The sequence below is a fragment of the Camelus bactrianus genome, chromosome 18 (assembly GCF_048773025.1).
Source record: "Camelus bactrianus isolate YW-2024 breed Bactrian camel chromosome 18, ASM4877302v1, whole genome shotgun sequence".
Lineage (NCBI taxonomy): Eukaryota > Metazoa > Chordata > Mammalia > Artiodactyla > Camelidae > Camelus > Camelus bactrianus.
Genome location: NC_133556.1, coordinates 28857186 through 28869175, shown reverse-complemented (window position 1 = coordinate 28869175; position 11990 = coordinate 28857186). Strand labels below are relative to the sequence as shown.

Sequence of the window (11990 nt, the reverse complement as noted above, 5' to 3'; positions counted from 1 at the left end):
CAGGGAGCCTTGAGGGACACCCTGCTCACTAGCTGCCTGTGCCCCAGGAAGGATGGAGTGCGGGAATGCTCAGGCCAGACCTCACGATGGTTGGCAGACTGGTCCCCACAAGGCCTCAGCCCCACGCAGACAGACTGTATGCATGCGCAGCTTTTCCCAGAGAGACACCTGCGTTCGGAGGGCCTGTCTGAATCCATCAGCGTCATTCAGAGAAGCAGATAGAGCAAGGGGCTGTGTGGAGAGAAAAGTTGGTCTGCGTGCCCCTTCCCTGCCGTCCTTGTTGCACAGGTGGTAGCCGAGGCTGGGCACGCAGTTGACAGTCTCAGCCTGGGCACCTGGGCAGGATCCACAGCAGAAGCTGGTCTCCCTGGACGGAGGGCTGCCGAGAGGGGAGCTAGGGTGCAGAGGCCGCTTGGTGGGTGTAAGAGGCCTGTCACAGGCCAGCCTATCGAATGTGAAAGCAATTAAAGCCACCAGCAGTGTTCGCTCCGGGCGGGCCTCGGGCAGCAGGGGAGCTGCCACAACACATCTCACCTCGGCGCCCGCAAATGCCCGCCTTCCTCCACCACGGCTGCGCTGGCCACACTGGACCTTGTCCCAGGAGTGGGGGTTGCAGGGACAGCCGTGTGCACCCCCATGTCGTCATAGAGCTGGCTCCACCACCCCTGGGGCCTCCTGGGCAGACTGGACTTGCATTCCTCCAGCCCCAGGAAGGCCGAGGAAGTGAAATTTGACAGCAGGTGCCTAACATCCTTGTGCAGCCAGGCAGGGGTCTCCACAGTGGGATGGGGCTGCATGCCCACCCCGTCAACTGGCCTGCAGAGCCCAGCTTGCCCCAGCCAGCACCCTCTCCCCACCCCTGCTCCATCAGGGAGGGGCTGAGGGAAATGAGGGCCAGGAGCCCCCAACCCCAAAGAGTACAAAGTGTCAGGAGTCAGGGACCTGCAGGTGGGATGCTTTGTCAGGACGTGAAAGCTCATGGGAAGTGCTGGCGAGGGTGGAGGTAGGGGCCTGGCCAGGGTCGGGGGCTCCTGGGGAGGTAGCTCCTGTGAGGAGAGGATGGGGGAGCCAGCCTGAGAGGGGACTTTGTCCCCCATGCCCTTGGCCATCACAGGGTGGCACCTGGGCCCAGGCCAGGTGTCAGAAGCGGACAAGGGCGAGCCACCTCTGCACTGTGGCCCTGGCTCCCTGCTCAGCCTACTGCCCACTGCGTCTCTGACCCTCTGACCACTGGGGCTCCTGGTCCTGAGCCCACTTCTCTCCCTGTCTCATCCCCACCTTCCCCTTCCCATGTCCCTGGCCCCCTCCCCATCTCTGCCAGGCCCTCTGCTGGGCAGCTCCCCCTACTGTCCCTCTTCCAGCCCCTCACCCAGGCCGCCTGGTTGCCCACCCATTGGCCGCAGCCTTCCTGAGGCAAGTAGTGGTGTGTTCTCACTTGTGAGGCAACCCTGTCAGAAGCACTTAGTGTACAAATTAGCCGCGGCCTCCCGCCTCCCCGCTCAGCTCTGGGCTCTGGGCGCTTGGGCTGACTCTCCCGCCTGCTCCAGGCACCTGCCCACAATGGAGCAGCAGGCCGGTCCCGCCTGCTGGCCGGGGCTCCTCTCAGGGCCCCCGACCTTGACCTGGATGGCGATGACCACAGTGGGCAAGCGTCCAGTGGGATATCGGTGGTCTCACGCTCCAGGCCCAGCACCTGCATCTCCCCGAGTGGCAGGACCAGTGCTGATGGACCTAGAGCGGCTCCGCAGCCCCCGCCCGCTGGCCGGCCTGCCACTCAGGCAGGGAAAATCGCCTGTGACAGGCCCAGGAAGGCCGGGCCCCCGGGGCCGCAGAGGGACGCACACAGCTCCTTTTCCAGCATATGGTTGCTGTCGGCCCCGGGCGCTGCTCGGCTAGTGCAGCTCTGAAGCTGGGTGGGGGCTCCGTGGCCTGAGCCGCTCCTCCCACCCGCCTGGCCAGGCTGCTCACTCAGTGATTTGAAAGGCCCCTGCCCCTAGCTTGCATGCCTCCCACGATGGGGAGCTCACTCCCACTGCAGCCCCTTGGTGCCTCCAGAGAGCATCCTGGAGCCCGTCTGTCCCAGGGTCTAAGGCGAAGAGGGTCACACCACACCTTGCCCCAGGGGTGTCCGATGATCACACAGGTCCTGAGGTGGAGCACATTGTGGGGGATGGTTTGGGATAGCAGGTGGGGGTCCCAAAGGAGGGAGCTAGTTGTGGGGAGGGACTACAGTGAACAGATATGGGGCAGGCTGGGGTCACTAGGCAGGGGTCAGCCACCCAGCAGTCAGACAGGGGCCTTCTCCTGGGGTGCCAGGAGCCTCCAAGATGGAAGCCCTCTCCCTCCATGTGAGCCTGCCCACTGCACGTCCCTGGGCCAGCTTGGGCAGACCCTCAAACATTCCCTGGAGAATCCCTGGGCCTTGCATGTGCCCCCGTGGGCCACACTCTGCCCATCCTCACAGGTCTATAGTAAGGGGGCTCCCCCAAACCTCCTTGCAGCCCTGACCATACAGTCACCCAGCCTCATCACTCTGGCTCCACTGCTCCCTCACAAACCTGCTGTGAACCTGCTATGGCTTCCCAGAGCTCTCAGGGTCACAAGACTCAGACTGGTGTCCAGGGCCCTCAGGTATGGCCCTGCCCACTTTGAACAAGATCGGGGTCCCTGAGGCTACCTTGAATGGGCAAGGAGGAGGAAGTGCCTAGGACAGCCCGTGCTCTTGCCTGGGGCTAGGGGTGGGGCTCAGACCCTCTGCGGGCTACCATGTGTCTCAGGGTGAATATGAGCCATGGCCATCATCCTGCTTGGTACTGACCCCTCCCAAGGGCTCTGAGACTCTGTCTAGGGGCTCAACACCCTATCCCTCTACCCACTGGGCATGCAGAGGCTGGCCGACCTCCTACACCTGTCCTGGTGAGGGCTATCTGTGGACACTGAGGTGATGAGACAGGCCTGCTCCAGGCACTGCGCCACTGTTCCCTACCTTCCCTGTGCCCACTGTCTGTCCTGCCAACCGTGCCCCTGGCACACAAGTACTGGCATTAATGGAGGTGACAGGCAGGAGGCCGTGGGTAAGCGGGCAGAGGAGGTTAATGGCTGAGATGCCTATGGCTGGGGGCAGAGGGAGGGGCTGCCTGCACCAGGACCAGCTGAGGAGAGAAGGCTGCTCCCTAGGATCCCACTGGTGCCAGAAGCACCCAGAGACCAAATCTGCCACCAGCCAATCTGCAGACGAGGGGACTGAGGTCCAGGGAGCATGGGCAGTGTTCTCAGGGCTCAGGGCCAAATGGGGACCAAGCCCCAAAGCATGAGGCTTCCTGACACCACCTCAGGAGGCAGGGGCTACCTCCCTGGGCCCATGCTCATCCCAACATGTCGGGGGCGGGTCCCAGCAGGCGGGTCATGACTACTACCACTCCTTTTCGGGTGGAAAGTGGGACAGGCCTCGGGCACAACTTGTGCCAGCTGTGAAGGAGCAGATGTGCCTAGGAGTGCCTCAGGCAGAGAGCATGGGGCACCAGGGGCTGGCACTGCTGTCCCAGCCTCGCTTGGCCACGGATGGTGGGATGTCATCAGTGCACCGATGAGCTGACCTGACTCCACCCCCATGTGTAAGCCATTAGGTTGCAGCCACAGCAGAGATCTTGGGACCCCAGGAGCAAGCTCAGGGCCCCCTGCACTCCCAGCAATACCCCACCTGGAAGCCCAGACACTCCCCAGGTCATGAGTCTCCTTGGCTGCTGAGTTCCTCCCACTTGAACTTCTGGAAAGGCCTATCCACAGGGGCTGCCTCCACAGCTGCTGCTGAGCTGTCCTCCCTGGACTTCTGCTTTTCCCAAGGCCCAGAGTCCTGGCCCCCTCCCCCTCCCCAGGGCTCCTTGGTTACCTGGCTTCACTGGCTGTCCTCTCCACATGCTGAGAGGCTGGGGTGCCCAGAACAAGGGCTTCCCAATCCAGCCCCTTCCTTCCCCTAGAAGATGGCAATGGCCTCCAACCAGCCCACCCCCCATGTTGGCAGCATGGCCTCTCCCAGGCCCTCAGAAGGGGCAGAAGTCAGGGCCAGGAATCCCAGAGCCGTCCCTGGGACCCCCACCCCCACTGTCTCAGAGTGAGCAGTGCCCAAGACAAGGGGCCCAGGCCTGGCTGAATATGTCCGGAGTGGGGTTCGTGGGCAGAAGGAGCAGAACTCCCGGCCCCCACTCTCCACAGGGCTGCTGGCGTCACGACTGCTCAAGCTGTCTCCTGGCCTCAAGCAGCCTGCACGGTCAGCTGGTCAGCTGGGCCAGGCCAGGCGGGTGGAGAGGAAAAGGCTGGGGCGCTGTGCCCTGCCCCAGGGATTTGATGGGGAGAAGTGGGGCTCCCCCGCTTGTATCAGGGAAGGTGACACTGGGTAGTCACCCTCACTTCAGTGTCCTTGCACTGGATGTCTCCAGAACCACGGTGTCCTGCTCCTTACAGACACCCGTCATGGTTGACCATAACTCCAACAACTAGGCTGTGACTTGTCACCTTCCAGCACAGATGGGGAGACCAAGGCCAGGCTCACAGGGCCCAGGAGATGAAAGACTGTGGACCCAGTGTTCCCCACCCCTTGGATCCCTGCAGGGTACTCCTTCCTTCCCCAGAGTGCCCCTGCTCCACAAACTGAGCTGGGATACCCCAGGAACCTGTAGCTGAGCCTGCAAGGAAAGCCAAGTGGACCCTCGTGGGGCCCTCTGTGCCTCCATGGAGTGAGCTGGGAGCAGCACGCACCCCTCCAATGGCAGACCCTGTCCCAAGCCCGCGGTGGCACACCACACATCTGTGGGTTAAGGCACCTTACCCTAAACAAAGGCAGAAATTCCCTGAGAAACCCAACTGTCCTGTCCTACGTGTCTGTGTCCAAGTCTGGAATGGAACTGGCTGGTCAGACAAACTTCTGCTAGGATCCAGCTGAGAAGTGGGACCCCAGACTGTTAAGTTTGGACAGCTTGGGGATCAACATGGAACCTGGTACCCTGGGACGTGGGGCTGGGAGCAGCTCTGGCCATGAAGCCCTTTCTCTGTCCCCACCTCATTCACCCCTGGTCCTCCCAGGAGGGACAGCTGGTGGAGATGAGTGGTGCAGCCTCCAGCCCAGCAGCCTTCCTTGGGCACCTGCAGGGGAGTAAGGAGTGATTGCTACAGGGTAATGCTTCCAGAAAGGGGAAGTAAGTGCATGTGACCCTCCCTTCCTGAGCCAGTGGCTGTCAGTGGGCAGGGCAGGGGTCTGGGATGCAGACCCATTCAGCCTCCTGTTTGGAGAACAGGGAAGGGCACTGGAGGCAAGTCCTGCCCAGGGAAGTAGATGTGCTCCACTGTATGCACCAGGCTCCAGCCCTCCAGGAGCCAAACTCTGTACCCTTCTGGGCTGGGCTGCAGCTTTCCCTAGGCTGGCTCTGCTCCCCAAAGACCCCCTGTCCTGGGGCTCAGCCCTCAGCCTGACAGATGAGTGCTGACGTCCCCACTCCCTGAGCCCTCGGCCAATGACACCCCATCACACCGCTGTGTGGACCCCGGGAGACCTGACCACCTCTGCTGCACCCCCGCGGCAGCCTGCAGGCAATGGGGGCGGAGACCGTGCCAGGCGCCCCTCATTCGGCCGCACACCTGCGTCTCCACTCCGGGCTCCTCCGCGCCGCCCCCCATCCTTGCCCTGCTCGGGTGGTGCCACCGATGTCACCGGCCACCATTCCATCCATGAGTTACGGGAGCTGCGGGTATTGCTGAGCGGGTCCCGAGCGCGCAAGGCCGGTGAGTGCGCGGGGGATGGGGTGAGACAGTGGGCAGTAGACGGGAAGAGACTGGGGCAGGGGACACCTGAGGTGGCGGAGGGGAGACGGCTGTTGGCTTTCCCGCACCCCCCTCCCCCCGCGAGCCCGGGTTGGAGGTCGCTGCGCCCCCCGGAGCCCGACGCCGTGGCGCAAGCGCGGCCGCTCCTGCCGCCAACTTCGGTAGGTGCGAGTCGGCGTCGGGGGGACGCGGTCCGTGGCTGACGCTTCGGGGACTCGCTGCCGAGTGAGTGACCGCAGACCCCGCGGGGGCTGCTCCTCAATTTCCCCTGCGGGAGTCCGAGTTGCGGCCCCGAGAGCCTGTGCGGGTCCCGCGGGGTGCCGGGTCGCGGCGGGCGCCGGGCGGGGACGGGCGCCAGGCGGGGCGGAGCGGGAAGTTCCCGCCGGTCCTGCGGCCACGCGCAGACTTACCCGGGCGCTGTCCGCTCCGCTCCACCCGGGGCGCAGGTAGGGCGGGCGGGCGCGCGTCAGACGAAGTTTAAGGGCTGCGTGGGGCCGGGCTGGGCGCAAGGGGCGCGGGGGCGGCGGGAAGCTAGGATTATCGGGGCGCGGGCGGGTCAGCTCCATCCTCAGTGTCCCCCACCTCGCGGCGTCCAGGCTTCACGCACCGGGACCATTTGGGCACAGCAGCCCCATCCCCGTGGGAGGGCGCCCTCCCCAGCGAGGTTGGGGAGGATAAAGCAGTTGGGAAGGGAGGTTGGGGTCGCGACTTCTGCCAAGGAGCCTGGTCACCTCCTCTGCACCACATCCTGTGGGATGATCCCCAAGTCCCCAAGTCCCAAGGGAGCCAGCAGGGAAGGGTGAGCAATAATCCCCCGGCGGCTGGTGGTGGCTCCAGGAGATGGGTGCCCCCTCTCCCACCCTGGGGTGGGGCCTTCGGCTCCTGGCCAGTCACTAGTTCTCTCCCAGACAGGGAAGGATAGTGGAACCAAGTGTTTGGGCAGGCACACTGGGGGTGCAGGCCACCCTGGGAGCATGCACCTAGTCACGGGTTGGGACACGTGTGCGAATGAATGTGCCTTTGGGTGTGTGGGGGTGTGTGCTGGTGTCTGGGGGTATCTTCTGCTTGTGCACAAGCATGCTGGGCTGGGGCCAGGCATCCTCTGGGTCTCCGGGGAGTCAGCAGCTGCTGAGATGGCTCCCAACCAAGCCCCCCCCCACAACCCCGCAACCAGGTGACTGATCTGAAAAGGGGGCACAGGGAGAGCCCTTTGCTTCCTTAGTCCAGAGGCTTAGGAGGAGCCCCCCCCCCAGTCCAGGGGCTCGGCTGGGAGGTGGGGTGGGTGGTGGCACCAGGCAGCACAGCTGTGTGGCTCCCAGGGCTGGGTGATCGATGGTCCCAGCACAGCCGCCTCTGTCTCCAGATCTCACACACCCATTTGTCATCTGTATCTTGGGGGGTAGGGAGCGGGGAGGGAGCCTGCCTCTGCACCCATCGTCATGTCCAGTGAGTGCCTGCAGCTCCTTGGAGAGCCGCAGTTCCTTTCTTGGCCCCAGCCCCGTCCTCTCAACCCCTGCACACCTCTCAGAGCCCCGTCCCCTCCCAGATACAGACATTCATTCACAAGCCGGTCAGTTAAGCTCTGCTTGTGCTACCCTCCACACCCTGGCCACAGCCATGCCAACCTCCCCTCTGCAGGGTCCATTCAGATGGGCAGTCCTCTCCACCCCTCTGGCCGGTTCCATTAATGGAGGTGCCTACCCAGTGTTTGGGGGCAGCAGACACGACTGCCTGCTGTGTGCAGAGCCCAAAAACCAACAGGGAAGATGGCCTGCTCCTAATGTCCAGCTGCCCCAGCCCTGCCCTGCTCAGCCCACTGGCAATCCCTGAGCCCTGGGTAGCAGGGCGAGTGTATGTGTGTCCACAACTATGAGTGGCTGTGATTGTGTGTGTTCTGGGGTTGGGGGTGTGTGCGTGCTGTGCTGAGTGCATGCATGTGTGCACTGACCTTGCCCCTCTGAGTGGGGTGTGAGCCTCATGTGTACATGTGCTCGGGCCCCTTGCATTTTGGTGGCCCACCCTGTTCTCTGTTTCGTGTCAGCCCAGCCATGCAGAGGTGGTCCCTCCAGGCACCATGTGAGGGCTCTTTGGAAGCCCTGCATGCTTGTGTGCACACACTCACCGAGCACCCAGCTAAGACACGCACTGGGGCGGTGGATGGCCCAGGTGGCAACCCAGATGGAGAGCGTCTTGAGCGATTGTGTGGGGCGTGGGGAGAGGAGGGTCTTGGCCAAGCTGGGCCGCTGCAGGCTTGGCCACTGACATGCCTGCAGCCACCCAGATGGAGCCAGGCTGAGCAGGTGGCTGTGCCATGGGGCCGGGGCCGTGTTGGGACATCCACGCCCCCCAGCCTGGACTGGCCCACGTGAGGCTGGCCCCCTCTGAGACCTCAGTGCCCACCTGACGCCCTGCGGAGCAGAACTCACATTGTTAATCAGGCTCTTAGAGCATCTGCTGGTCTCTCATCTCATGGCTTTTATCTCTGTTCCCACACGGGCATGGGTCTCTGGAGGACCTAAGACAAGGAAGGGCTGTGTCCCCTAGGAAGGAATCTGGTCATACTTGGCTTCTTCCCGTCACTCTCCAAATGCCTGTTGGGTAGATGGAGACTCAAGCTCCGATGGTGTGGGGGCAATGGGCATGGATGGAATCACCCCAGGAATGAGCCTCCTGGGGGCTGGCCAGGCCTGGGGGGCAAGGTGTGTATAGGCTCCATCAATCAAGTAAACCTAAATTTCAGATAAACAACAAATACATTTTTAGTGTACATTCCAAATACTAGCCAGGCCAGACTTATACTAAAAAAGTATTTGCTATTTGCCTGTGTCGGATTTGACTGGGCATCCTGTGTTTTTATCCACCACGTCTGCTGACCCTACAAGTGCAGGTGAGATGAACTAGGAGGGAGGCGGGGAGGCTGTTCCAGGCCGGGGCTGCGCATGCCAAAGCCAGGGAGCCCGAGGGCCAAGGGGTGACAGTGTCCCAGCTCTTATCCTTGGAGCTGTGACAGAGGGGAGGGGGCGTTGGTCAGAGCAGCCAGTGCTGACCGAAGCCCCCCTCCGCAGGTCGCCATGGTGCCAGGGCCAGCCCACTAGCAGGCTGTCATGTCCAGAGAGGCAGGCTCATGCCGCCTGGGCCCCGGCGCGCGGGCCCGGGCGCGGAAGCCCAAGAAGCCGCACTACATCCCGCGGCCCTGGGGCAAACCGTACAACTATAAGTGCTTTCAGTGCCCCTTCACCTGCCTGGAGAAGTCGCATCTCTACAACCACATGAAGTACAGCCTCTGCAAGGACTCCCTCTCACTCCTGCTGGACCACGCCCCGACTGCGCCCCGGCCACGTGCACCCACCCCGGACTGCGCCTCTGACCCCACACACCCCGGCAGCCGGCCACGAGGAGCGCGGCTCCTGGATGCTCCTGCCACACCCGACCTCATTGTCCCCGATGTCCTTTCCCTGCGCCGCCGTGTCGGGGGCCCCAGGCCAAGGGCTGAGGGGTCCCCAGGGACACCACCCCCTGAAGTCAGGGACACTCCAAAGAGTGTGGGCCTCAGTGGTCTCCTGGCCGAGTCGTGGAAGCCAGGGCCGGGTGAGGGATCAAGGAGCGCGGCCGTGGTGGACACGGCTGCTGGGGGCCCTGAGAGCAGCGTCCCCTGCTACCCACCCCCAACCCCCAGTGAGTTCCCGGAGGCCCAGAGCCTCCACCTGTCCCTGCTGGGTGTCAACTACCCTCTCGGCCCTGGCCTCTTTTCCTACCTGGGGCCCTCCCTGGCTGCTGCAGCCCACATGCCCTTCCTGGCCTCAGCCAGCCCCCTGCTGCCCCCGGCCGCTGCCTTCCCTGCCCCACAGCCCCCGGAGCGCCCAGCCCTGGTCCCTCGCCTGTACTACCCCCTGCTCCTCGAGCACACCCTGGGGCTGCCGGCGGGCAAGACTGCCCTGGTCAAGCCCCCTGCCCCCCACAAAGGGCCCCCCGGGACTCTGGCCCCTATGTTGCTGAAGGCACCGATACCTGGGCTGGGTGGGTCCTGGCCTGGTGGTGCTCTCAGGGGCCCAGGGCAGGAGGGGGAGCTGGAGAGAGCTGCCCAGAGTGACCCCAAGAGGAGACTGCCCCTGGGAGGCAGGCCGGAGCCCCCGAAGGCCCCCTGCAGCAGGCTGAAGTTCAATTCCCACAGCAGGTGGGTACTAGGGGCCCAGTCATGGGGGTGTGAGGGGAAGTGGGAGGAGGACTGGGCGGGAGGCTGGGCCCCTGGCTGGAACTCAATCACCAGGAGTACGGGCTTCAGGCCACAGAGCAGAGACTGAGACCAAAGAGCCAGCCTGTCCTTCCTTTTGGGGTTCCCAGGCTGTAGGCCAGGGCAATAGACTAGACTCGCGCGTGAGGGGGAAGAGGGCAGCCCAGCCTCCTGACTGGCTCCTACCCACCTCCAGTCTGCAGGCCGGCCCCTCCATCATGTTCTGGCCCGAGGACAAGGAGCCAGGTGACCTCAAGAACCCTGGCCCTGAGACCCCTCTCCCCCAGCAACCGCTGGGCCTCGTGCTGGGGGGCCCTGGGCATGTGGGTGAGGACCTGACTCTGGCCCTTGGCGACTGTGCCAGGGTAGAGCGGTTCCTGGGCCAGTTGGCGCCTACTGAGGGCCTGGCCCCACGGCCTCTGAGGGAGCAGTTGGGGAAGATCCGCCGGGAGCTGCTCACCATCCACCAGGCACTGGAGCGGGCCGCGTGGCCACCTGACACACCCCTCGACCTCTCTGTGAAACGGGCATCCACCAAGGTGCCTGAGGGGGCCTGGGGACAGCCAGAGCTGGGTCCCACGCTGGCGCAGGGGACCCCTGAGCCACCCAGCACGCTGGCCACCCAGCCTCTGTCTGGCCATACCACCAAGTGCGAGGCTGACTCCAGTGTCCACCCCCCCGGTCTCCCTCTCCAGGCCCCAGAGGACCCTGTCATTCCTGGCAGCTGGGGTACCCGTATCGGGGCCAGGGGCTCCTGGCCCTCCGAGGCTGTCCCTGGCCTGCAGAGCCCCCCAGGTGCTGAGGTCTGACCACAGTTCCTGCTGCCACCTCTGTCTTTAAGGGACAGGGGCCCTTCTAACCCTGTGCCCACCACCTGGCCCCGTTACCTGTCCCAGCATGCCCATGGATAGACCCCACCTGCTGTGACCTCGCCTGTCTGGGGCCACACAGGCACAGCAGAGAGTCACAGCTCTTTACTGATCACAGTGTGGACATTAAAATAGAAACCACCTTCACACACTCTGTCTGGGCCTCCTTCCCTTGCTGCTTCCTCCGTGGAAATGTCCCCAGATGGGACATAGAGGGCAGTGTCCTCAGCCTCCTCTTGTAGACTGGGACCTCCTGGGGGGGCCGAAGTCTGGGGAGAGAGTGGGGGCTTTCCATGGAGGGGACAGGGCAAGGAGGGGTACAGAGGCAGGTGTGCATGGTCTAGGAGCTGGTCAGGCCTGTGTTTCTGCATATGGGGGGTGGGTGGGGGCCTCTAGGAAAGCCTCCAGCCCCCGCGTCTGGCAAGGCAGTCCTAATATCTGATTCATGTGGGAGGCTGCTCCCCCTGTGGTGAAACAGTGCCCCCCACATTCTGTGGCCTGGGGCTGCTCGCCTAGCGTGGCCTCTGCTGGGCCCCTGCCAGGCCCTGCAGCCACGATAGGCATCGGGTGGCCTTCACAGCTCACTGCCTCCCTCCTAGCACCACCAGACTTGGCTTTCCCACAGTGGGGGGCTGGAAGGGGAGGCGGGGGACAGGTAGGGAGGGGTGCCTGGGGGACTGTCGGACCCAGCTAACAGCTTCTCTCCCTGGGAGCTGGCCACACCTCCATGCCCACCCAGGAATGGCCCTAGGGAGTGCGGTTCCTGCCTGCGCCTGGCTCCTTGAGCTGGGTTGACCAGGCTGGGCCAGTCGGATCAGGACCCGCAGCTGCCCCATTAACTGTGCCGAGCAGCAGATAGCATCACTAACCTGCCCTCTGCAGTGTCCAGAAATGGGCTGCAGGCAGCCAGGTAGGGAGTGGGTCACAGACACGGGCTGACCCCTAACCTTCCAGGGGTTTCCTGTATGGGCTTATGGGGGCTGTGGGCTGAGTCAGGAGGTGTCTGGAGAATCCCCAGGTCCTGAGTCTGAGGGAGACACTCCTTGCCCTCCCGTTAACACTCCCATGTGCCTGTG

General features: G+C 63.8%; 1 protein-coding gene across 5 annotated transcripts; it reads left to right on the top strand.

Moving 5' to 3' along the window:
* Positions 1 to 5084: 5084 nt before the first annotated feature.
* PRR35 (proline rich 35) lies at positions 5085 to 11063 on the top strand. Of its 5 annotated transcripts, none has more exons than XM_074346685.1 (3): positions 5085 to 5775; positions 8880 to 9988; positions 10410 to 11063. In XM_074346685.1, the coding sequence occupies exons 2-3, from the start codon at positions 8919 to 8921 to the stop codon at positions 10852 to 10854; spliced, it is 1515 nt and encodes a 504-aa protein (XP_074202786.1). In that variant the 5' UTR covers positions 5085 to 5775; positions 8880 to 8918; the 3' UTR covers positions 10855 to 11063. The 5 variants fall into 5 exon arrangements, with proteins under 5 accessions (XP_074202786.1, XP_010949185.2, XP_074202783.1 ...); XM_010950883.3 differs by having other exon boundaries at positions 5097 to 5775; positions 10242 to 11063; XM_074346682.1 differs by lacking the exon at positions 5085 to 5775 and adding an exon at positions 5819 to 6039 and having other exon boundaries at positions 10242 to 11063.
* Positions 11064 to 11990: the final 927 nt, after the last annotated feature.

Coding starts and splice junctions, on each gene's coding strand:
- PRR35 (XM_010950883.3), top strand. CDS start 8,919: ATGTCCAGAGAGGCAGGCTCATGCCGCCTGGGCCCCGGCGCGCGGGCC. Junction 9,989..10,241: donor AAGTTCAATTCCCACAGCAG/GTGGGTACTAGG, acceptor ACCCACCTCCAG/TCTGCAGGCCGGCCCCTCCA.